We start from the raw sequence: 27,333 nt of genomic DNA on the forward strand, positions 1-27,333 counted from the left end.
CCTGACCTGTATCCAAAGTTTGTAAACTATGGTTCTCTTACGACATGACTAATTTTCAAAATTACTTTGATTTTATTAAGGGACAGCTAGGTGGCACAGTGGATAGAGCACCGGCCCTGGAGTCGAGAGGACCTGAGTTCAAATCCAGCCTCAGACAGGTAACACTCACTAGCTGTGTGACTCTGGGCAACTCACTTAACCCCACTGCCTAGACAAAAAAAAAAAAAAAAAAAAGAAAGAAAAAAAAGAAAACTCTAGAGTACAAGTGCAGCAGGAACCAGATTCAAATGTTAACTAGGAAATGTTTAACATTCATTTGGGTATGGAAATCTATCGTACCCTACAGAAAAATAGTGGGAAAGGGGATAAGGGGGATGGGAATAATAGAAGCAATGGCAGATTAGGGGAGGGGGTGATCAGAAGCAAACACTTCTGAGGAGGAACAGGGTTAAAAGAGAGAACGGGGGGCAGGATAGGATGAAGGGAAATATAGTTAGTTTTTCACAACATGACTACCATGGAAGTGTTTTGCATGACTACATATGTATAACCTGTATCGAGTTGCTTGCCTTCTCAATGAGGGTGGGTGCGGAGGGAGGAAGGGAGAAAATTTGAAACCTAAAGTTTTAAAAACAAATGTTAAAGATTTTATTAGACATCACTGGATCACACATCAATACTACATAATGCAACATTTAAATCTGTCAATAAGTTCTATTGCAAAGCAATTATGTTTACAATAAAAATGACAAGATGAACAATAATAGTTACATAGCACGTTAAAAAAAAAAACAGATACCTTGAAATATTCTTTCCTAATTTGTTTGCTTCGCCTCCTTTCTTCATTCTGCCAGATTATGGGTTGAGTTTCAGGCCACTGCTGCTCATCAACTGGATCCTTTTCATTTCCTAAAGGCTGTAATGAAATAATGCTTTTTAACTATGTAAATGAGTGCACAGTGAGGAACACAACAGCAATTTTAATTTCCTCTTTACCTGCCACATGAAGGGTGACAATGCAGAATTTACTTCATCTGCCAAGACACTAAAAAATTAAACATATCTTAATTTGTTAAAATGTTTGGAAGCATCTTTAAGTATACATTTGGTAAAAAAAAAAAAGCTCCATTATTAAGTCACCATTTTTATTATAGGAATTTTCTTTTGTTAAATAAATTCTTAGACAAATTTATTTCACTTGGTAAAATGTGTATTGCCATAAAAACTCAAGAGTTCAAAATAAATGATGCTCTACAGAAACCACCCCATTGTGGGTGAGCACTTATAAAGTAAGAGTAATCTGCAGTGAGAGACCAAGAGGCAAAGCAGGAAAGCAAAGAGCCAGGTAGGAAGAACTGGGTTCCAGTTCTGCCACCCACTAGCTGACTAGCTAAGCTAAGCAATCACAGACAAGCCTCAGCAGCTCTTCAAGAATATCAATTACACAGGAGTTGTTGACTTGCAATGATAAGAGGGAGTTCCCTACATTGATAAAATCACAGGACCATTCTGACCAACACCCTCATAAAAAGAACCCTATGCCAACTCTAGGCACTTGGGAGACAGAGCCAGAAGTTAAAATACTTCTTCACCCCAGGAGAATATTCTATTATGGAAAAAAGTGGTAAAGACTCACAATGAAAGACAAGAGTTCATTTCAGCTCTGCTTACAGGATGCTAAAATAGTTAAAAAGTGAAAAATTAAATCGGTCCATCATTAAACTGCTCTACATGTAAACCAATTTAGATGAATGACTGCTTTTCTACTGCATTTCTGAAGTGTTTTGGCTTTACTCAAGGCTGCATTTCCTAATCTTTGCATTCTGATACAATGTGTTGGTTAAAGGAAATTCTCCATGGGAAAAAAAAAAAAACTTTTGTGTTGAGGCGGAGGGCTGAATAGGATTTTTTTCTTTTTAAGGGAGGGGTTCCAGGAAAAGGAGGGTATTGTATGCATTCCAGAGGAGGTAGGGTTGGGAGGAAAGGATAGATTTTGAAAGAGTGTGGACAGAGAAAAGGGAAGGGAAGAAAAATGCAGCTGCTGCTTAAGCAGTATCTTGAAAGAAAGGGGAGAAGTGATATAATTGACTGTACTAAGTCTAAATGCTGCTAAAATAAAAACCTCAGCCCAGTAGCATAAGTGTGCTTCTGGGGCTTAGGCCCTCTAGCGAAAATTTAGGAAAGGGAGGTTCCTTCCTTTCCTTTTAAGAATGAAAATAGCTTCAACCTCTTTGTAAGATGGTATTTTAAAGGGAGTTTTATAGATCTCTGATATAGCTATATGACCCTGGGCAAGTCACTTCACCTCTGTTTGCCTTATCTTCCTCATCTGTAAAATGAGGATCATAATAGCAACTACCCACCTCTCCTGGCTGTGGGAGGATCAAATGAGATTGTTACTTTAAATAGGAGGTTACTTAACAAAGAAGTCCAAGTTGTGTAAAAATGCCTTGAAGTATGTACCTTGTCTGCATTAAGAACATACCCACCTCTCTGCTTTTTTAATATCAATGTTTGTAACTCATAACCAGGCATGCCCAGCTACTACAGGGGCAAACACTCTCGGGTACCAAAGCAGGAACAATGGAGAAAAGTCTCCCTACACACTTGTCCCTTTGTAAACTGGCTTCACCAACCTCAAACCCAAAAGCAGAGAGTCAGAAAGGCCAAACTTTCACAGTGACCAAAACCACATGAAAACAAATGGTGGCACCAGTGAGCACAGCTAAGAAGTACATTATTTGCATTTTGAAAATTCTAGGACTAATAAACTTAATTTTGCTACCTAATACATTATAATAATTACATAATGTTCATCTGGCCTCATCTACAATAGGGGTTCTTAATCTAGGGTCCAGGAATTTTAAAAATTTAAATGAATTTCGTTGTCAGTCAAAAACAACTCTTGGAGACTTCCAAAGATGTAACATCTGGTGGTTTGTGGTGATTTTTAGCATGAACAGTGGAGGGACATGAACAGTCCTTCCTAGGTGACTCTTCACTATTGGGCGGATTCTGGGCCCTGAAGGCCCTCAACACTTGCGCCCATCTCTCTCCTCTCAGCAGATAACTGCTAAGTTACACATCCTGAGGTCCAACCCTAGGGCCGCAGCTCCAATGGCCGCCTAGATTCTCAAGCAATGAGTGTGGTCTTCCAGCATTCATCTGCATGGTGCTACGCCCACTATAACTACGTACATGGACAAATGGATTGAGCAAAACTAATTTAAAAGGGCAAGGCAGCCACTGAGTGCTGGACTCAAAGTTCGAAAGACTAAAGTGCTAGACGCTAACTGTGTGACCCTGGAAAAGTCATTTAGCCTCTCTTGGCCTCAGTTTCTTCACAGAGAGGAACATATGAGAGAAAATATGTAAAATGCTTTGTGAATCTGCAAGTGATGTCAAAATCCTCCTATCCAGCTCTATACGCAGCAGAAGTATGAAGAATGAGTATAGCTCATGAGGAGGAAAAGTTGACACTGACCAGTTAAAGGTACCATTTACCTAGTCAAACGGCACACACGAACCCAGCAGAACAACTTAAGTCTCCTTATCTTTGTCTTGCTCAATCACAAAGCATTTTAGTCATATCCATGCCATACACGCTTTTTCTTCTCAATATGCTAGACCAGTCTGTGAACCACTTAGAAACAAACTTCTCTGTGGGTTTGGAACCAAGTCACCTTAGAGGAAACCAAGAGTTCCCCACTTCCAGGATCCGAGACTGTCTTGGCGTGGCTCCCTCTACCTGTGCCTTGGAGAGCTGCTGTGACCAAAAGCCCATCTCCCAGCAGGAGTCTGCAAACAAGCTTCTGTACATTTGGCAAACAGAAAAAACCAGATGGACCATAAACAAATAAGCACTGACATGGTTGTATACCTTTTTTCAAATTCCACAGTTTGCTTAGGTCTGTTTCTTGGGTTTACTGAAGATGAATGATTAAGAAGCCTAGAAACAAATCAAGAAATCAACATTTATTTATAATAATTAGAGTATAAGCTCATCAATAACATCTTTAAGATACAACTATGCCAAAAGGAAAATTGCTGGGAAACAAGTTTGGAAATACCATTTAGAACAGGGGCTCCTAAGGACAGTGGCAAGTTTAGTAGGAATGGAGCTCACTGGGCCTTTTATGCACCTCTTCCTGTAACAAGGCTCCTCTTTGAAGACCGGAGCATCTCCTAGCCATGATGCTCATGTATACCTACCAATTCCAGCTGAGAGAGCCAATTTTCCAAGACAGAAGAAAGAGAAGCAATGATGTTTCAGGTGCTAGCATGACTGATTTAGAATGTATTTTAATATAAAGGAAATTACAGGATCTGCGTTTGACAGCATAAAGAGACAGTGAACTAAGAAGCCCTGCCATTTACAGCAGCTTTAACACACTCAACACAAATAAGAGTCCAAAGAAGAAAATGATAATCCCGCAATCGCTACCATCACCTTGACAATACTTTTTGGTTTCCTAGCAGTTTCTACCTGGAGCTTATTTGTTGCATCATTTACTCTAAAGCAATTTACCTCAAATTACAATTCCTTGCTCCAGTACCAATATGATTATTAAGCAGCAAGGACTTTGAGTGATGCAGAAAATCAATGGTTAAATCTCCAACAGTTCAGAAAAGTCAAATTTGAAAGGCAATAACAGAACTACCTGCAGTTTTTAGATAGAGTCTTGAAGTGTCAATGACCTAAAAGGGGGGAGGGCATGACGATGATCCTTACAGGGTGCAAAGCTACAAAGGCCAGTTGGGGGATGGGTGTTAGGGAAGTCATTTCCAAGCTAGATCATTTTAAAGTGCAACCCCCTCACAAACATTCCCAAGTTTTTACTGGTTGACATCAGAGTGATTTCATAGAGGTCAAAACAACTGTGGATAAATTTCATTTATTTAAACGTTAATTTTAAGGACCTCTGAAATCCCTTAATGAGAATTTCTGTAACACAGGAGTCCATTTATATAACGAACTATAAGTGAAAAGCAGCCCAATAATTAGTCCATATGTTGCACATCCCTTTGACATAAACCCACAGAGGAAGGTCCTCTTAGTCAATTTAGAATGATAGAATTGTAGCACTATCTATCATCACTTAGCCCCCTTGTTTTACAGATAGGGAAATTGAGGCCCAGAATGAAGAAGCAACTTGCCTAGTTAGTGGCTAGAACATAGCTAGTTAGTGGTAGAACCATCCCAAGACTAAACAATACAATCTCTCCTAACTCCTAGTTCAGAACTCTTTCTTTCATCATGAAAATGGGAAAGTAGTTGCCTCCCTTCTCCCCTCTATGAGGAAAAGTGAGTTTGTTTTCTTCTTATGCCCCCTTTATAATTTTGGAGGCTAAGGATCAGGGAGTGAGAACACAGCTACGTGTGAATGGGTAATATTGTCCAATTACTAAGTGACAATACAAAGAGAATCAAAGTCCTGTTATTCATTGTCATCTACACAGCTGGGACCCAGACAAAGCCAGGAGGCAGTTGCGGTAAACTTCTGACCATAAAGGCATATCCAAAGAGGTTTGCCGACTTCCAGAGATAAACAAAAACATACATGATTTGTGTGTTCTATATTGGGTCTTAGCCAGACCTCTATTCTCTTCTAGAAATGCAGGATTTGGAGCTGACTGTTCATGCTGTTATATACAATCAGGCTCCATCACATTTGGTGATGTAAGCAACGAAGGTTAAAAATAGTGAGCTCTGTAAATCTCTCAGGAAAACATAACTCACTCTGCTCAACATGATAAGTCCCTTGCTAACGTGATCTCTAGAAACTCATGGCACTACACACCGAGAAATCACTATGAGCTATTGTTGCTCACTAGAAGATGTCACTAACCTAGACATAATTCACAGCAGGGCTCCAACCAAAAGCCTACTGCCAAAAGTTTTCCACAATCAGTTGCATAAAAATGGCCCTTAAATACTTCACAAACTTGAGATACCTTGATGCACGTCCTGCTGCTCTGGTCCTCTGGAAGAGTTTCTCACTGAATGATGTTCTATAACTTAAAGGTCTCCGTCTGTTTTCACATTTCCCGCACATCAACCAAACCCAAAAATGGAAGGAGCAAGGAGATGTTGATGGGAGAGGACAGGGAAGTCATTAGTACAGCAAGGAAAGAGTGGAGAGATTTCAAGAGCAGAAAGAACTGAGTGATTAGTTAGACCAAGCCAGAAGTTAATTTGATGACCCTCAAAGCCACATAAATAGCTATGCACAGAAGCACTATAACTCAAAACCAACAACACTGCACCAGCAATTCACATGATGAGGAATGTTCAATCACAGTGACCGATATCTGTGACTCAATTTCACTTACAGGTTTTTTATTCTTGAATTATTTTATACAATGCTTAGTACCATCTCCTTTCCAAAACAAGTCCAAACTTTCATGTGGTCTAAAAGCAAATAAAGAGATGGTAAAAAGTAAGAGATATATAAAAGAATTACTGCGCTATCGAGTAAACTGGTATGATTGAAAATGCCCTGGAACAAGGCTGGCCAAGCGAAATGATGTATTGCACAGACCCATGAAAGCCAACAAGTCTACACGCTAGGAGCATCAAATGAATGAAGGGGACAGGTGGCATGCTTTAAAAAAAAAAAACACAAAAAGACAAGCAGCAGTTGCCATTCTCATTTCAGCTTTTGCTGAGGACCCTCAGGCAGAATATCACTTTTCTGATAATGGAGAACTTTCAATAGATTGGTTAAAATGTCTGCAAACTGACTGATTTCTTATAAAGGCTGAACTTAATCACCCAAATTATTCCCAAGGACAAATTCAATGTTTTTTAAATCAATGTTTCAAATGGACTTCGATACAATCAAATGTAGTTGTAACAAGAATTTAGAATATGCAGAGAATTTTTTTAAAGTGATTAGATATATGGAATAAAACTAAGTGTACTTTTAGAAGAAAATTATGCCTAAGTAGCTAATAGAACAGAAATTCAATCCATGAAGAAAATTCAGAAACTATTTTATGCCTCTTGGGTTTGTGATGGGCTGGCTGGAAGGGAGGTGAAGTCTTCGGATTTTGATTACTTAAAATCTTTTCCTGCTAACTCTTTAATACTCAATTACAAAATGCCCACCTAATGGTTTACCTAATGAAAAATACTGATTTTCTGCCAGCACCTCCATGTCATGCAAGACCCTTCGGGATGCCTTCAGGAGCCAGCTAACTAGTGCATGCTCAAAGAACAAAAAAATATAATTTTGAAATATTCTGTTGTTATTGTTCAGTTGACTCTTCATGACCCCATTGGGATTTTCTTGGCAAAGATGCTATTTCCTTCTCCAGCTCATTTTACAGAAAGGGAAACTGAGGCAAACAGGTTAAGTGGCTTGCTTAGGGTCACACAGCTAGTAAGTATCTGAGGCTGAATTTGAATTCATGAAGATGAGTCTTCCTGACTCTAGGCCCAGCACTCTATCAACTGTACCATCTAGATGTCCAATTTTAAAATATACTCTGAACAAAACATAGTTTCTGGAAGAAAATCATCTATGATATCTTCCTCAATTAATAGCAACATCTTTGGCATTCTCTGCTCTTTGGGATTAGCCACATCAATATTTCCCTCACCAGTAAACTGACAGTACTTTGATTTTTCACTATAAACTAAGCAGGTGGTAAATGAACAGTTAAACAAGCATTCAAGGTAACCTACATAAAAAGTAAAGATAGTTAATGCACTGTGGTAGTCAAAGACAACCTCTGGTGAGAAAAATTATTTCTAATCAAGTGTGAAGATGACAAAAAACAAATGGGACAAATGCAATGAGATCTGAAAAGAAAACCATTACAACTTTTATAGTTTGTTTGTTGGCAGCTTGGAAAGTCATTAAGATCATTTCTGCTGTAAAATAACTCTGGACCCATGCAGGATAAACCTGGGAGGTAAAACAGAAATTCTAGAGGGTGAAGACGGAGAAGGCAGAGACATGCTCAATTTAAGCTTCTACAATCACATCCAAGTGACAGAAAGAAGCCAAGAACATAAGCACCTACCAGAAACTTAGGCAGAGCTGATTATTCAAAGCAGAGGAAAGAAAAGATCTGGACAAAGCACTGGACTCCAAATCTGATCACCTGAACTCCATCTCAATGTTGGCCACCAACAAAAGTGTTTGGATAACTTAACTCTTTTTTTTATGGGGCTGGGGAAGGGGGTGGGCCTGTGATTTCATTGGTATTCAAAAATCTCCTCAACCACTGGGGATCAGTGACAGCTCTGCAGCTTCTATCCATCCAGAGTGGCCAGGAGCAGCAGGTCAGTGGCTTACCGGGGCTATACAGCCATCTTGAGTCACAGGCAAGGCTTCAATACAGGTCTTTCTAACGGAAAGGCCTCTTTCTACTCTGCCACACTGCCTCTCTTAATGCTATTTAACCTTCTAAATACATAATAAATTGTGAAAAATTAGCCAGGCTCCTCACTTATGTCACCAGGTTGTTGTTTTTTGCCTGTCAGCGCCTTTAAATATCTTGAATCTTGTTAGAAAATAGCATAATTAGCTTTCAACATTTAGTAAAAGAGACCTGAAAAGATCTTATAATTGAATGTTTTTATACTTGATAAGGAAATTTAATAGAAGTATCAAAGAAAAAAAGAAAATAACTTTTCCAGTCATCTTACAAACAGCCCAAGTCATTTCTTCTAAATAGCTGTTTGTCAAACAAAGGTTCCTTTTGAATAAAGAGGTCTATAAACTCTGACTTATTTTTCAATTACCCTGAGCATGGTCTGCCACGTGTAAAGCACTGTGCTATGGTGGGTTTTGTATTAATTCCGAGGAAAAAATAACTATAAAATTACCATACAGTCCCTGTAACACCTAGAGTATAAAAACATCAGCTCATGTGGGGAGAAAGAGATGAATGATCAACTAACAGACACGTGCTCGAAAAAGACTCACTATGGACATTTCTACTGCAAAGCTCAATACTGAATGAGGCTCCTCAGGTGCCTGGGAGATTCCCCCTCAAAGGCACTCTGACAAGGGGACTCGACTCTTGCCACTGGGCCTCCTTAGCCAGCAACAATTCTCACCTCCTCCCATTCTTGAGTCCCTTGGTAACTTTAAAAAAACAAGCAAACAAAACTGTCTTGCCACTTGCTGGGAGATAAAATGGGAGTAGAGTAGCATCATATTAGGCAAGACTGGGCTCACCTCCATCTTCAAGTGGCCAGTGCAGAGAAAGCCCAGTGGAGATTCGAAATGGAAAAATCAAGGCATCCCAGAAAATGGAGACGTGAAGGGCACAAACAACACAAATCACAAGGAAGGAAGGCACATCAAACATGGAGAAAGGGCATGAGACAGTTATTGAGGATTCTAATAAGTACCTTAATATTTTAGTCCAGGCCTTTTCATAAAAGAAAACTAAAGCATATTTTGGCATGTCATCCACTGACTATTTGAAAGTTGTTGGGGGTTTTTTTTAAGAACAGCCTATCTGTAAATAAAGGATCGCAAAGACCCCTGACGTGTGCACAGTTACCATTTGCCATGGTTATGGTTGGGCATTATCACAATAGCATAAATGCTGGAACACTTCAGTCGCACCATTCCAAAAAGATGGTAATGTATTTTGGGGACTGGACTTGTGACTTCATTGGTACAGGGAACTCTCAGGTGAGGAAACTCCCCTACCGATGCACATTGGCTCCTCTGAAACTTAGAATGTTAAAGAGTTTCCTAAGGGAGAGGTTAAGTGACTTGCCCAGGGTCACACAGCTGGTATTTGTTAAAGGTCGAACCTGAAGCCAGGCCTTCCTGGCTTCAATGCTGGATCTCTGTCCACTATGCAGCACTGCCTCTCATATGTTAATAAAAACAACAACAACAGGAGACAAGAGCCCAATAATCGTGTTTGTTCCACATGTGCACCACTAAAAATCTAAAGATGTCAGGGATTTCCTGTCACCACTTTTCATCACTATGTGGCCCCCTACAGCATGTAATTTCTTTGAATAAAGAGATGCTACAACTAGGCTAACCTCAGCAAGGAAGGGGATTTCACTGATTCAAACTCCCAGGCCTTTGGGGCTCCTCATGACATAAGGCTGCCCGTGGCCATGAAACAGAGCAATGGGAACCTATCAGCTTGGACTCAACAACTGCAACATCAGCTGTATAATTCACAGGTGCCCCAAAGAGTGCTAACATTCACTGTAAGATCTTTTAAAGGCACAGCATAACTATTCAAGTATTTATTTGAAGCATACACACAATTACTAAATGTCTTCTATCTAATATCGAAACATACATATAAACAAGATGCTTATGTGTATATGTGTATGTGTGTGTGTGTGTATAAATATATGTATTCATATACAGCTGTGTGCATGTGCTAATGCACACACACTCACAGAGGGTGTTCTAAGTCTTTGTGCAGGTTTAAGCTTTAATAACTTCAGAAGAATAAATGCTACAAAGTTACAAAAAAAAAAACAATATCTGGAAAGTTAGTCATTTCCATGTTTGAAATACTGCTCAGTTTCTTATTAGAATCCAACCTTGGACAATATGTTGTTCAAGCTGATTTTCAAACTTTGACCTATAGATCCACTGATCTGAGAAAATGTCATAAACTGTCACAGATGCAACACATGGTGACAGCGTGTTCCTTTGAATTAAAACTTTATCACTCAAAGTTCACAAAACTAAATAAGTGTAAATGACATTTAAATACTGAAACTTTCAAATGATGTTCTGGGTAAGTTTGTAGAATTTATGCTTCTGAAATAAAGTTTAAAACTACACTAAGACTTTGGGGACATCATATATATGTACAAATACATATACACACACATATATATAAACATTGACATGTATAATTTGTGCATATGTTTATAATTTATCACTTAGGGAAAAGAAGTTACCAAGGATTCTGAAATATACTAAAGATCATTTTTTAAATTCCTGCCTACAAAGTTTTCCTCTTAAGATACATTCACATTTCTAAGCTGTAATTATACACACACACACATTTGCCTAAATATTTCCCACTACATTTTTAGTAGTTAGTCCCTTGAAAATTCCCCAAAAGGGCTCTACCATTTACTGTAAATCTAATATACTTTAACTTTTAATAATCTGTTTAATGACCAAGTAACCTTCCTACTTCAATCTGATCACTGCAATGAATACCTGTTCTTCTGCTCCTGCTGCAATAACTGAGCAGCTATTTTCCTTAAATCTGTAACTTCCTTCAAATCATCATCCTCTTCCTCTGCAAGGAATTGCTCTTTCTGAATCCTGAAAGGGGAGACAAATGTTGTTATTCCCAAATGCATACGAAGGTAAAACAGGCTATCCACTCACCAACTTTCAGAAACAAAGGCCATTTTAGTTTCTCACAAACTAAGAACGCTTACATTCTGACACCTGTGCTCTGAACATTCTAAATTAGATGGGCTCTCATAGAGCTTCCGGGCTAGTAAGCCTCGATCTGAAATGTCACCTGCTGTCTATTTAAAGCCAGTACCGGCCATCAACTTACAGTCTATGGGGTGGTAGCTTTCACAAACGTGTAACAAAAGAATGGCCACAGGAATTGGGCAGTAGTCTGTCACACACATTTCCAAAGCCCTCACTCCAACTTTGGGTAAGAAACACTTGGAGTTTCCATATTAAGCAACTGAAATAGCTGACACACTATAAAAATTCCTACATGACAGAAGAAAAACTTCATCAATTACTTATTTCTGTTAGGCAAAAAAAAGAGGTGACCAAAATAAAAACAGAAGGTTTCAAAACTAAAAGAAATGCCAAGAATAAATTTCAAATAAGATTAGCAAAACTGTCAAGAGAGGTAGAATAAAATCAAAATGCCACTTACACTATTCACAAAGGACAAAGGATTTTACCCAGGCAAAAAAGGACGACCCTCTCCTTCCATCTCCAGCTATCATGACCACAGAAAAGCTCATTCAAGAAGGAGTTAGCAACACCTTAAAACCTTGAGAGTGGACAAAACTGCAACATGATGAGACCTATCTAATGCCTCCTCCCTACCTTGCAAGTCACTAATAGCTCCCTCTGGAGTTTAAGACCGAGACATTCAATCCAACATGACTTTGCAAGGCACCGAACCAGGCAAACTGAAAAACTGTCCCTCCTCTAACGGTTCTTAACAGGCCCTCTACTGAGGGGAATGTAACATACCTACATATAGAGAGATATATACATACACACGTATTATCTATAGATATATAGATATACACAGGATAAAACAATAAGATACTTTGAGAACACAAAGAACATTAATTATATATAGATATACATACCTATCTATCTATAGATATAGCTATAGATATGTACACACAGGATAAAGAAATACAGGATACTCTGAGAAGGCAAAGAATACCAACACTTTAAGGGGGTCTTGAAAGAGTACCTACAGGAGGTGGCATCTGATTTGAACCTTCAAGGAAGCTAAGGATTCTATGAGGTGGAAGGGAGGAAAGGGCACACTCCAGACAGGTGGAACAGCCTATACAAAGACATGGAAACAGGAAACTGAGCTCCAAATGCAGAGAACAGCAAGCAGGTCCATTTGGATGATATACAGAGTATACAAGAGGGACAATGTGAAATTATCCTGGAAGAGCAGGATGAGGCCTGACAATCAAATACCAAGTGACAAGTTAACATTCATTGTCGATGCGACAGGGAGCTGCTACAAACTCTGAAGCCAGGTTTACACATGGCTAGACTTGTGCTTTAGGATCATTACTTTTGGCAACTGTGTGCTGCTAGATGGGTTGTAGGAGGGTGTGACTAGAGACATGAGGAGGCTACCTGTGACAGCAAGACATGATTAGGGCCAGAACTCAAGTGCTGGCTGTGTGAGTAGACGGCAAAAGATAGTGAGAAGGTAAAATCAGCAGGCTATTGCAATTGATGGCATACAGGAATTGACAAAGAGAGTAAAAAGTCAAGTATAACTCCAAGACTTGGTGCCAGGAAGGATGGTGATATCTTCAACTGAAAAAGGGAAGTGTGGGAAGAGAGAGAGATACGCTTTGGTTTTCAAAAATAGTAACTGGATTTCAAGTCTTTCCTCCACAAATTTTTTGAGCCCTCATCATCACCTGTCTGAACTCTAAAAAAGATTCCTCACTGGCTGTATGAACGGAGAGCAGAGATGTTGCAGAGAAAGAAACGAGGTGATCTGGCAATTTATTGAATGTGTGGGAAGAGGTGAGTGAGGAGTTGATGATGACATCACTTGCAAACCTGGGAGACTGGAATGATGGTGGTTCCCATGACAGAAACAGGGAAGTTCAGAATGAAGCAGGTTTGAGAGGAAAAGATAGTAACTTTTGTTTTGGAAGGCTAGATTTGAAATAAATAAATAATAATAGAAGCATTTATGTAATGCTTTAAGGTTTGCAAAATGCTTTATAAATATTATTTCATTTTAACCTCATAATAACCCTTGGAGGTAAGTGTTATGACCATCCTCATTTTACAGACAAGGAAAATGAGGCAGCCCAAGGTTGACTGACTTGCTCAGGGTCACAGGCTAGTGTCTAAGGTAGGATTTGGACTCGTGTCTTCCTGTCTCTAAGACAAGCCACTGTACCAAGAACTGCCTCGAGACACTTTCAGGACATCTAAATAGGCAGTCAGTGAGATCAGGAGATTGGGGATGAATATACAGATCTGGGAATAATCTGCACAGAGATCACTGAAACCAATGGAGTTGATGAGATATGACAGAGAGAGACAGACAGACAGACAGAAACAGAGAGACAGACAAAGACAGAGAGACAGAGAGAGAAAGGAGAGAAGAGGATCCAGTTCAGAGCCTCGGGGGACACAGTGAATGGTATGACACAGATGAAGACCTAGCAAAGGAGGCTGAGAAGGAACTGTCTGACCGGTAGGAGGAGGATCAGGAGAAAGTTACAAAAACCTACAAAGGAGAAGGTGGCCAATGGTGTTAAATAGTGCCAAGAGAGCAAAAGGATGAGGAATGAGAACACTGGCCACTACGAGATCACTGGTAACTTTAAAGAGACCAAGATGGGGGTGGGCAAGAGTCAGATGGCAGGGGTTTGCAGACAGAATATGACGAAGGGAACTTGAGGCACCAGGTACAGACTTCTATTGTGCCTTGCCATAAGGCTTACAAGTAATTTCCTTACAACACCAATAAATACTTATTGAATGAGTATCAAATTGAGGACTCAGTGAGTGTAACTCAGAGACATGCCCAAGGTCACAGTCAATAAGTATCAGAGCTGAGATGCAAACCTCAGTCCCTCAAGACTCCAAGCCTAGCACCACCTTGCTTCTACATAGATAGGAGGTATATTATTATGCTTCAAAAAGAAATGCTCATGCTGCCTATACCATCTGATAGCTGGGTAAGGCTTTACCTTTTCCTGCCTAGGCCCAGCCTCCACTGCCCTTCCCAATCATCTCCATGTCACCATGGGCATATCTCAAGTTCCTTCCAGCTCCTGTGCTCTGGCTGTCTGCCTCCACTGGAGTGTAAGCTCCGTGAACGCACAGACTGTCCTGCTTGCTTTTACTGGTACCCTCATCACTTAGCACAGTGCCTGGCACATGGTAGGCACTCATTAAATGCCCTGCTGTCTGTCTAGCTATCTATGACCTTATTCTGTGCTTTCGGAGATTTCTAATATGACTGTAGCACACAAGTTTGTGAAGTAATAAAAATCCAACAAATTTAATCTAAATAGGACACATGAATGAAGTACAGAGCAAATGATTACACCTAAATTATTTTAAATAAATATTCGATTAGACTCTCTAACAAATATTTAACATACAACCCTTTTGGATTATACAAGTATCACATGCTTACCTTTTCTCATCTCCCCATTCTTCGTTTTTCTGAGATTTCTCTGAATATTTTTCTCTTCCCTTAAGTAAGAAAAAATACATAATTTTTATATTTGCTGTCAGACCAAACTGAAATATTCAGTCCATTTGTGAGATAAAAGGAAAAATTCATTCACAGTAGGGCAAAAAAAGACTTCTCTACCTTCAGAAAAGAGACAAATGATCCAATATGCGCATCTCCTTGCTCAGGAACTGCTACATCCTCTGGGTTGGGGTCAATGTAATCATACACCTCCTGGTCTAGTACAGGTTTACATGTATTAGAAAATAAGAATATTAAACCACAGCCTCTGACGCCATTCTGCTTTATGTGCTAGGAGATGCAGTTGATTAAACATATCATCATACTATGAAGTACAGGCATTACATTTAAACCTGGTTTTTGAGCCCAGATCAACTCGAAGGAGGAGTAGCTACCCAAAACAAAAATAGGAACTATCCCACCAATGAACTACCTTTATGAGAGTCAAGTTTGCTTCCCATCAAGTGATTGTCACTTCTCAGAATCTGGTCTCTAGTTGATTCTGATACTTGAGAGTGGAGGCTGATTGTGTCATCATCTGATGGCTGTAAGGGATAAAAGGATGGAACATTGTGAACAAACACAAGAATTAAGTTGCAACAAATTTTAGTTACTGACAAAACAAATTTTAGAATATTTTTTGCATCTAGCTTCTAATACAGAGTACAACTGTCAAAAGTGTAATGGCCTACTTTCGAAATTGTAAATGCATTTCTCCTCTTGAAATCCTATATCAAATTAGTACTGATATCTTTTTTAAAAAAATAAAATGATTCATGTTTGGGCAGAGCCAATATAATAAAAATGGCAATTTTACCTAAACTAATCCATTTATTCAATGCCATCCCAATTAAATTAAGAAAAAAAATGATTTGACTGAGCTAGAAAAAAATAACAAAATTCATTCAAAAGAACAAAAGGTCAAGAATATCAAAAGAATTAATGAAAAAAAAAGTAAAGGAAGGAGGTTTAGCAGTACTCAGATCTTAAACTATACCATAAAGCAATAATTACCAAAATTTTCTGGTACTGGCTGAGAAATAGAAAGTAGACCAGTGGAACCTAGTAGACATACAATACACAGCAGCAAATGATTATAGTAAACTTGTGTTTGACAAATGTAAAGATTGAAACTTTTGGGATAAGAATTCATTATGTGGTGAAAGTTTGTTAGGAAAGCTCGAAAGTAGTCTGGTAGAAACTGGACATACACCAACATCTTACACCATTTACCAAGATAAGGTCAAAATGGATACATGACCTAGATATAAAGGGAGATATCATAAGGAAATCAGAAGAACATGGAACATGTTACCTATCAGACTTATAAACAGGAGAACAATTTACGAATAAACATTAGAGAATATGGTGAGGTATAAAATGGATAATTTGATTTCATTAAATAAAAAAGGTTTGGTACAAATAAAACAAATATATCCAAGATTAGAAGGAAAACAAAAAAAGGGAGAAAATTTTTATAGACAGTTTCTCAGATAAAGGTCTCATATCTCAACCATATAAAGAACTTTCTCAAATTTGTTAGAATATGAGTCATTCCTCAATCAATAAACAGTCAAAGGGTATGAACAGGCAGTTCTTCCATGAAGAAATCAAAAGTATAGTCATATAAAAAGATCACTATTGATTAGAGAAATGCAAATTAAAACAACTTTGAGTATCATCGTACACCCATCAGATTAACTAAAATGATAGAAGGGGAAAAGGACAAATATTGGAGGGAATGTGGAAAAAATGGGACACTAATTCACTGCTGGTGAAACTGTGAACGGATCCAACCATTTTGGGGAGCAATCTGGAATTATGCCCAAAGAGTTATAAAACTGTATATTCCCTTTAACCCAGCAATACCACTATTAGGTCTGTTTCCCAAGGTGATTAGGTTAAAAAGAAAAGAACCTACATGTTCTAAAATATTTATAGCAGCTCTCTTTGTGGTAGCAAAGAACTGGAAATTGAGAGGATGCTCATCAACTGAGGAATGGCTAGACAAGTTGTGGTATATGCCTGTAATGGAATACTACTATGCTATAAGAAATGACGAGCTGGTTGATTTAGAAAAACATGGAAAGAGTTGCATGAAATAATGAGTGAAATGAGCAGAACCAAGAGAACACTGTACACAGTAACAGCAACATTGTTCTAAGAACAACTGAACAGGGGCAGCTAGGTGGAGCAGCAGATAGAGCTCTGCCCTTGGAGTCAAGAAGACCTGAGTTCAAATCTGCCCTCAGACACTTGACGCTTACTAGCTGTGTGACCCTGGGCAAGTCACTTAACCCCGACTGCCTCACCAAAAAGCAAAAATAAACAAAACAAAACAAAACTGAACAACTAAATAATTTTGAGTATTGTAAATACTCAAATCAACTACAAAGGACCTATGAAGGAAGATGCTATCTACCTCCAGAAAAAGGACTAATAAATATAAGTTTGTATAATATGGTTTTATACACACACACACACACACACACACACACACACACACACACACACATGTTTGTGTCTAGTGGCAGCCTTCTCTAAGGTGGGGTGGGGAGGGAGGAAGAAAAAAAAAAGTGCCTAAAAGAAAACAAAAGAAAACTTAGAAGGAAGCATGGAAAAGCAAGGTAACTTTGAATAATGTATAGTATTCATTACATAGCTTTTCAAAAAAGTAAACAACGTGAAGTAGAAACTCACGGTTCTACACCAAATCCTCTTTTTATGTTGTACTGTGTACATGGAAATGTTCTTTTTTTGTCCTTTTGTATTTAAATTCAAAATGAATAAAAATTTTTAAAAATAAAGACAGAAAAATCCAAGCATATGCATGCCTCTTGTCATCTGCTTATTTCAAATAGTAGGGACTATTTTAGAATAAAACATTTTCTCAGAAGAAAAAATAAGGCTTACTTCAGTTGTAGATAATCGTTTCTCTCCATTATCACTTCCAATACCAGAATCAGGACCATGGTTTTTATTTGGATAGAAATCTTCCATACTATAAAAATATGATGATTTATTTTTTTCAAAGAGCAATGAGAGCATTCTTCCTCAATGTATAACTATATCTACTACATCTAAAACAAACAGAACAAAACTTTCCCCAATAACACACACTTCTGAGAAGCCCAAAGCCCCCTGGCTTACAATGGGGAAGTGCCATGCTCCTTTCCACCAAACCTTTTTCCAAGGCCCAATGCAACACTTTTCTTTCCTTTTGTGTGCATAAAGAACCCCAGCCATCAGCACATACTAGGCACTCCATAAATGCTTGCTAAACTGAACTGGCCTTCTTCCAACTGCCCAATTTCACAAAGTACAAGAGAACGGGCTTTGGACACCACAAAACCATTCCCATGAAGTTCTAGAACTTTGGGTTCACAACAGATTTTTGAGGCTAAATATCACACAGTCGAACCATCATGAATACCAACTTACCTGTCTGTGAGAGGCTGAGATGGAATTCTTTTACCTAATGAAGGAAGATCCAAGGAGTCTGGCTTCTTTTCTATTCTGCAACATGCTCGAATATTTAAGAATTTAAATATGTGTACTTTACCCTTTAAACATATCTGTCAGGGAACACAGGAGAAAATGGATTTAACTACAGAGTATCAAAGGGAACCACCATTTTTCAGAGTTTTTTTATACATTTGTTTTGTTTTCCTCCTAAAATCGTGCAAGCATATCAGTGTATTTTGTACTTGATTATCATAAATGAAATATTAAAACCATTAATATAACCAAGTGTTAAGTTTTACTGATTCCTCCTGTTCTTGGACAAAAGAAAACAGAAGCTTAACCATTTTCCCATCTGTTTCACAAAGTTTCCTTCTTGAAAGAACAGAGCCACAATAATTAAAAACCATGGAAATGTTTGGGGATTCAAAAACACTATCCACACTATTAAAATAACAAGAATATGCTGAAAGATACAGAAATAAAATACACCTTACACCTCACGATCACCAAAACCTGCTCCACCTCTAGGATCTTGAACTCTGAAATTTCATTCTATGATCACAACCTCTCCCCCTCCTACATTCTTCCTTCACCTGTTCTTTGCCCTCATTGTTACTCCTGGTCTCTTTATCCCTCCTTCCATGTTCTAGATCACAACCCTCTACTCTTTGTGGTCCTGACCTGATGGCTAGCCATTTCAACATACACTCTCCTTTACCCTACCTTTGACCCTTTGGCCACTGTTCCAACTCTGATTCTCTATTCCTGCTCCTAAGGGGTGGAGGAGGTCAGAAAACTGAGTTGTCTACTACAGATTTATGGCATCTAAATTCAAGTGACCTCTCCTTGTGAAATCACAATCCTTTCTATCTTAATGACTTGCTATTATATTCCTTACAGGACATGACCTTGATTCCTGTTTTCCCAAGATAAAGTCTTCTGATGTGAGGCTACTTCCTCTTTGCCATAGCTACACCTTTCACTCATGCCTCTGATCCATTCCCTCTAGTCTCCTCTGAAATCCTGTTTCATCTTCAATCGCTCCCTCTTGGTAAACCAAGAGGAAGAAAACAGCAAACACATTTAGGTCTCCCCCATTTTTTAAAACATCAAACCTTCCAGGGCCCCTACTGTACCCCCAAGCTACTGTCCTATGTTTGTCTTCCAATTCTAAACTTTGAGAAAGAGAAGTCTACACTTACCTCTATTTCTTTACCATCCCATTCATACCCCAAGTCACTATAAATTTGATTTTGTCTTCATTCTACTTAAAACTACTGTCCCCACTGATCTCTTAATTACCAAATCCAATGGTCTTTTTTCACCTTATCTACTGGGTCCTTATCTGTAGACTGTAAAAACAAAGGCTTCTTAATTCTCCTAGTTGCACTGAAATTCTCTCCCATTACTTGGATTCTGTGACCATATTCAAGACATTATTACCTGGACCCTCTCCAGACTCTTCCTCTTCCTTCTCACCTGCAACACTGCCACCCGTGAGATACCCTGGCCCTAGGGCCACTGTCCGACATTGGTGACTTCCTCCTGTGACCACCATTTCACCTCATTCTTGCTTGGACTCTCTCCCAGCTTGCCTCATCCTTACAGGTTTCTTTCCCATAAACCCCCCACTTTCTAGCATCCCTATACTTATCTTTCCCCTTGAAGGTAGGCACTGTCTTGCCTGCCTCTATTTGTATTGTGAGTACTTAGGGCAGAGCCCAGCACATTAAGTAAGTGCTTAATAAATGCTCTATCTTCTCCCAATTCTCTTGCTAGTTCCTTACAGCTTTACAGCTTCCTCTTCTCCCTCCCACCTACACTTGGTCCTCCTCTTTAATTCCCATGCTACCTCCCTTGAAAACTTCATCTGCTCCTTTGTCTTCAATTTTAATTCCCACCAACATAGAGTGAGGTAACAGAATGGACAATGTATATGAGGTCAGTCAGGACCCTCAGAACATGACAATGAAGTATTTACTGGCTTGGTACTCAAGAGAACAGCTCATTACAGATCCCATGAGGATGAGAGTCTCCAGTCAAATGCTTCTCAATGCTATTGCTAGCAAAATTCCTACCTCATTTTCTCCTAATAACTGAAATTTGAGCTTCCTAGTCAAAAACAGCCTTCCCCTGGCTTCCACTCCTCTCTCCTCCCCATCTACTTCAGCCCTACCTTACTCTTTCCTCCCTTTCCACTGTGCCCTCTGGAATCTTCAAACTATCGTTAAACTCCCCTTTGTCTTTCACACTTCTTGTGCTCACACAGATGCCAAGATCCCATTGGCAGGCACAGCATACCTAAGTAGTCTCTTTAGTATAAGATGGAGCATTTCCTCCTCCCTACCTCCCTAATCGATTGTCTGTTCATTTTCCAATCTCCTGTCCACTAGAGACCTCTTTACCTCCAGCGCTTAACAAAGTGCCTGGCATATACTTAGCACTTGATAAATATCACTCCCATGGCAAGAAAGTATGGGAGAATGTTGTGGTTAGAGAGAGCCCCAAAAAGGCATGATTCTAGAAATCAAAAATTTTGAAGCTTATGAATTTTTAACACTTGTAGTAATTATTTTTCCTTTTTCTCTACCCCCTGACTCTCAAACCCATTTAACCTAACGAAAAAAAAATCCCATTATTTAATGATCACTGATTAAGGACATCAACTGTCCCCTGCAATCCCAGCTCCTCGGGCTTGTAGCTCTAGTCCTCCTAAGTCACTGTGCTCAGGTCTTTAACAGCAGTATGTGGACAATCCATTTTATCTCATCTTCCCAAGCCTACTCATGGATTTCATTAGCAGTAAAACAGGATCTCTGATCCAAATCTGTAGACCAGTCAGCAAATACACGTCAGGCACTGAAGATACAAAGAAAGAAAAGAACAACAACAAAAACAGTCCCCACTCTCCAAGAGTTCACCGTTGAATGGGAGAGACAAAAAACAAAAAACATCGTGCAGAGAATTGAATTCCACGTATCAGGGATTATGTTAGCTCTCTAAGGGCCGTTTCTGCCCCTGCTCAGGTGTCACAGGTTCACGGACGCAGTGGTAAGAAGGATCCAAGGACGATGGAGTGCAAAACAGAGCCAGAGAGGCGTCAAGTGCCTTGCCCAAGATCACGCAGCTAGTTGTCATTTATTATTATTTAGTAGTCCGTATTTATTAAGCACATATTATGTGCCCAAAACTGGGAATACAAAGAAAGGCAAAAGACACTCCCTGGCCTTGATCTAACGGGGGGGACAACATGCAAACAACCATGTACACACAAGATACACATCTCGATATTTACAGATATGTACAAAGGTAAACAGAAGAGAGTAGTAGTAGAAGAAGCACGGCGACTATAAATTGCAGAGAAGGTGCCAACTCATATTGATGGAGGGAATTTCTACACCAGTGAAATTGAAGCTTCAGTGACTATCCCTATCCCCATCCATATGGTAAACAGGGAAGGGGTAGTGAGAGAAGGACAAAAATATCTAGAACAGAATTGTGGGTGGAAATTTTGGTTCTGCACACATTATTCTGAATCAGATCATACAAGTCTTTCTGGGTTTCTCTGAATCCATCCCTTTCATCACTTCTTTGTTCCCCTGGATGATCTACCCGCTAAAGGCAAAATGTGCTTTGCTTGAGACTCTTCCCTCTCTCTCTCTTTTAACCCCCCCGTCCTGACCTTTTTCCCTACTGAAATTAATGCATTTATTTTTATCTACTAAATTTTAACATTCTTATCTTTTTAAATTTTGAGTTCCAAATTCTCTTCCTCCCTTCCATCCCCTCCTCCACTCACTGAGAAAGCAAACAATATATCAATTACACATGTGAAATTACATTTATATATTAGCTATATTTCAAAAAAAGCAAGAAAAGTAAAGAAAGTGAGAAAATTATACTTCAATTTGCACTCAGATTTCCTCAGTTCTCTCTCTGCAAGTAGACGGTATTTTTTCATCATGAGTGCTTTGCAACTGTCTTGAATTAATGATCAGAGTAGCCAAGTCTTTCACAGTTGATCATCATTACAACACTGCTGGTACTGGGCACAATGATCTCTAAGTTCTTCTCATTTCAGAAACTTTGCATCAGTTCATAAAGGTCTTGCCATGTTTTTCTGAAACCACTCCCCTCGTTATTTCCCACAGCACAATAGAACTCTATCACCTTGATTTCCAATTCTTCGCCACCACAAAAGAGCTGCTATAATTGTTTTACACATATATCCTTTTCCTTTTTATCACTCTAGGATATAGACTTAGCAGTGGTATTGTTGGGTCAATGGGTATGCAGTTTTATAGCCCTTTGGGCCTAGTTCCAAATTGTTCTCCCGAATGGTTGGACTTATTCATTATTCCACCAATAACTCATTAGTGTCCCTATTTCTCCTTCACTCCCTCCAGAATTTGCCATTTCCAATAGGTATTAGGTGGTTCTTCAGAGTTGTTTTAATTTGCCTTTCTCTAATCAACAGTATTGTTCTTCAGTCATTTCAGTCATGTCCAACTCTGTGACTTCATCTAGGGTTTTATTGGCAAAGATACTGGAATGGTTTGCTATTTCCTTCTCCGGCTCATTTTACAGATGAAGAACTGAGGCAAACGGGGTTAAATGACTTACCCAGGATCACACAGCTAGGAAGAGTCTAAGGTCACATTTGAACTCAGGAAGATGAGTCTTCCTGACTTCAGGCCCAGCACTGTATCCACTGCAGTGCCACCTAGCTACCTCAATCAGTAGTTATTTAGAGCATTTTTTCACATGACTTTAAATAGCTTTGATTTCTTCCTCTGAAAACTGCCTGTTTATATCCTTTGATCATTTATCAATTGAAGAAAGATTCTTATTTTTATAAACTTGACTCCATTCTATACTCAGTATATATTTGAGAACTGAGGCCTTTATCAGAGAAACTTCATTGTCTATGGTATCTTTTAGCATAATGTAGTTTCCCTGATCATCTCTTTTAATTACGTCTATTTTGGCCTTTCCTTTGTCTGAGATCACGATTGCTATCCTTGACATTTTTATTTCAGCTGAAGCATATTAGATTGGGCTCCAGCCCTTTATTTTAACTCTGTGTCTTTCTGTTTCAAGTGTCTCTCTTGTAAACAACATGTTGTTGGATTCTGTTTCCTAATCCATTATGCTATCTGCTTCCATTTTATGGATGGGCTCATCCCATTCACATTCACAGTTATGATTACTGTGTATTTCCCTCCATCCCATTTTCTTCTGTTTATCCTTCTCTCTCTCTCTCTTTTTATCCTGTCCCTCCTCAAAAGCCTATTTTGTTTTTAACCACCGCCTCCCTGAATCTGCCTCTCCTTTTAGCATCCTCCCCCACTATTTCCCTATTGGGTAAGTTCCATTTCTATATACAACTGAATGTGCGTATGTGTGCATTTACATACATATAATACATAAGTTTTTATACATATATATTCATATTCTCTCTTTGAACCAATTCTGATGAAAGTGAGATTCAAGCACTGCTGGCCACCCCACCCCTACCATTTTCCCCTCCATTGTAAAAGCTCTTCCTTGCACAGCTCTTTTATGTGAGAAAATCTGCCCTATTCTACATGTCCTTTCCCCCTTCTCCCAGTGCATCTCTCTTTTTCATCCATTCATTTATTTTGGAGATCATTCCAACATAATCAACTTACACCCATGCCCTCTACTATGTAAACTCCTTTTAACTGCCCTAACAATGATAAAATTCCTAGGAGTTATATGTATCATCTTCCCAAATAGGAATTTAACTTTATTGAGTTTAACTTTATTGAGTCCCTTATGATTACTCTTTCATGTTTGCCTTTTTATGATTCTCTTGAACCTTGTATTTGAATGTCAAATTTTCTATTCAGCTCTGGTCTGTTTGGAAGTCCTTCATTTCATTAACTATCCATTTTCCCTCCAAAGGATTAAACTCAGTTTTGCTGGGTAGGAGATTCTTAGTTGTCATCCTAGATCTTTTGCCTTCTGGAATATCATACTCATAATTTTTATTTGTATGATGAATGTTTTGTAATTGTGTTTATACAGTTCCTGTATGTCTTGGCATGTAGACTTCCAAGTATTTATACTGTCTGCAGGTATTTTCAATTGAATTTCTCTATCTCTTCCTGATGGACATGGTTGGTAATTTACAGAAATGTTGATGATTTATCTGTGTGGGTCTATCTTATATCCTGTAACTTTGCTGAAGTTAATTGTTTTGAGTAGTTTTTTAGCTGACTCTCTAGGATTCTTTAAGTATATCATAATATCGTCTGCAAAAAGTGACACTATTGTTTCCTCATTCCCTATGCTTATTCCTTCTGTTTCTCTTTGTTGTCTCATTGCTACAACTAGTATTTCTGATACAATATGGAACAGTAATGGTTATGATGGACATTCATGGTTCACCTCATTCTTATCCTACTTAAAGGTAATGCTTGCTTTTGGTTTTAGAAAGATACGACTTACCATTTTAAGAAAAGTTCCATTTATTTTAGTGTTTTTTAGTGTTTTTAATATGAATGGATGTTGTATTTTGTCAAAAAAAATTTCTGCACCTATTGAAATAGTCATATAATTTTTGCTGTTTTGATATAGATATGGTCAATAACACAGTATTACTGAACCAGCCCTACATTCTTGGTATAAATCCATCCTGGTTACAGTACATGACTTTTATGATATATTGCTGTAATCTCCTTGATAGCATTTTACTTTAAAATTTTGCATAAGTATTCATTAGAGAAATTGGTCTATGGTTTTATTTTTCTGTTTTTGTTCTATCTGGTTTAGGTATGAAACACATATTTTGGGGGCAGCTAGGTGATGCAGTGCATACAGCACTGGCCCTGGAGTCAGGAGGACCTGAGTTCAAATCTGGTCTCAGACCAGACACTTGACACTAGCTGTGATACCCTGAGCAAGTCACTTAAACCCAATTGCCTCAAAAAAAACCTCACATATTTTTATCATAGAAGGAATTTGGTAGGACTCCTTTCTCTATTTTTTCAAACACTTTAGATAGTATTGAATGATTTGTTCTCTAAATGTTTGGTATAATTTACCTGTAAATTCATCTGGTCCTGGAGATTTTTCTTAGGAAGCTCATTTATGTCTTGTTCAATTTCTTTTTCTAAGATAAGGTTAAATATTCAATTTCTTCTTCGTTAATCTAGGCAATTTATATTTTTATAAGTATTCCCCCATTTCATGTAGATTTTCTGTTGCACTGGAATACAGTTAGACAAAGTAGCTCCTAATACTTTTATTTTGTTGTCATTTGCTGGGCATTCACACATTTCATTTTTGATACTGGTAATTTTGTTTTCTTCTTTCCCTTCTTAGTCAAATTAATCAAATGTTTATCAATTTTACTGGGTTTTTCATTAAAAAGTTGTATTTATTAATTCAATTAGTTTCATTTTTAATAATTGCTCCTTTGATTTTCAGGATTTCTACTGTGGTGCTTAATTGAGGGAGTTTTATTTTGTCTTATTTCTAGTTTTGCTTTTTTTAGTTGCATGTCTAATATGTTGATCTGCTCTTTTTCTCTTTTGCTGATGTAAGCATTCAGAGTTATAAATTTTCCCATAAATGCTGCTTTGGCTATATTCCACAAATTTTATGATGTTGTTTCAATGTTATCATTATCTTTCATTAAACTATTGATAGTTCACACGATTAGTTCTTGGACCCACTCATTCTTTAGGATTGGGTAATTTAGTATGTAGTTAATTTTTAATCTATGCTTCAAAGGCCCTTTATTGAATGTATTTTATTGTATTATGTTTCCAAAGGGATGCATTTAATATTTCTAGTTTTCTGTATTTGTTTGTGAGGTTTTTATGCCCTAAAACATGGTTAGCTTTTGTAAAGGTGCCATGCATAGCTAAAAAATTAGTATACTCCTTTCTCTTCCAATTCAATACTCCCCAAAAGTCTACCACATCTAACTTTTCTAAAATTCTATTCCTCACCTTAATATCTTTCTTGTTTATTATATGGTTAGATTTACATAGGTCTGAGAAGGGTAAATTGAGATTACCCCAATATTATACTTCTACTGTCTATTTCCTCATGTAACTCTTTTCTTTTGGGAATTTGGATGCTATACCATTTGGTACATCACTATTTATATTCTGTCATTTTCTATGCTATCATTTAGCAAAATGTAATTTTCCTGAATATATCTTTTAATCAGGTCTTGAGCAGATTGAATTGATTCTGCATCATTTTTAGTGATCCTATTTACAATTAATTGATTTTGTCCTGTAACTGCCTAAGTCATGATTCTTTGTCTCTGAACTTAGTGCAGAAATTCAGATGGAATTAAGTTTAGAAATACAGTTCTGCTAATTGCTGTTCTATTCTTGCCTCAAGGAAATCTGCTATCCTTGAGTAATGCAAGTGGACACCAGGGAGTCTGGTTAGTATCTTGCAAGGATTTCTGGTTTGCTCTCCAAAGAAGTCTGGTCCACTATCTTTAACCTTGCAGATGGACTCAAACAATGAACGTTTCTTAGTTACAGGAGGGAAGGAGGGAGTTGTTGCTAGCCCCTCACTTCCAACTTCCAACAAATCATATTGTCCCCCATGCCTCAGATATGTAACCAATCATGACTCATCACCCCCATGATGTCACCAATCCTATGAACAATTTTAATATTACCTCACCTACCCTATTCTATTCTTTGGTCTATGCCTATAAAAAAGAGCTGAGTCCTCATCTAGGGTCTTTGGCTAAACTGAGGCAATCCACTGATCCATTCTATTGCCAAGTAGTGTTCTTATTAATAAAATGTTATCTTGCAAAGAATTTGCCTCAGTCTACCTTTTGTTGAATTTTACTTATGACAATCAATTTTCACTTCTGAGATCCTGTTACACCTGTATTTTCTAGCTTCAGCTGAAGCACAACAAATTCAGAGCTCTGTC

General features: G+C 38.3%; 1 protein-coding gene across 1 annotated transcript in view; it reads right to left on the bottom strand.

The window, feature by feature from the left end:
- LRCH2 (leucine rich repeats and calponin homology domain containing 2) overlaps positions 1–27,333 on the bottom strand; it is a 95,926-nt gene that overhangs the window by 24,163 nt on the left and 44,430 nt on the right. Inside the window, exons 6-15 of the mRNA XM_020963466.2 lie at positions 18,370–18,503; positions 17,842–17,929; positions 15,362–15,473; positions 15,049–15,146; positions 14,869–14,927; positions 11,178–11,285; positions 5,956–6,033; positions 3,881–3,949; positions 997–1,045; positions 800–916 (exon numbers count right to left, since the gene is read on the bottom strand). Coding sequence (XP_020819125.1) covers positions 800–916; positions 997–1,045; positions 3,881–3,949; positions 5,956–6,033; positions 11,178–11,285; positions 14,869–14,927; positions 15,049–15,146; positions 15,362–15,473; positions 17,842–17,929; positions 18,370–18,503 — 912 coding nt within the window. The remainder of the gene's footprint in view (positions 1–799; positions 917–996; positions 1,046–3,880; positions 3,950–5,955; positions 6,034–11,177; positions 11,286–14,868; positions 14,928–15,048; positions 15,147–15,361; positions 15,474–17,841; positions 17,930–18,369; positions 18,504–27,333) is intronic.

The sequence above is a fragment of the Phascolarctos cinereus genome, unplaced genomic scaffold, assembly GCF_003287225.1.
Source record: "Phascolarctos cinereus isolate Bilbo 61053 unplaced genomic scaffold, phaCin_HiC Scaffold_8;HRSCAF=390, whole genome shotgun sequence".
Classification (NCBI taxonomy): Eukaryota; Metazoa; Chordata; class Mammalia; order Diprotodontia; family Phascolarctidae; genus Phascolarctos; species Phascolarctos cinereus.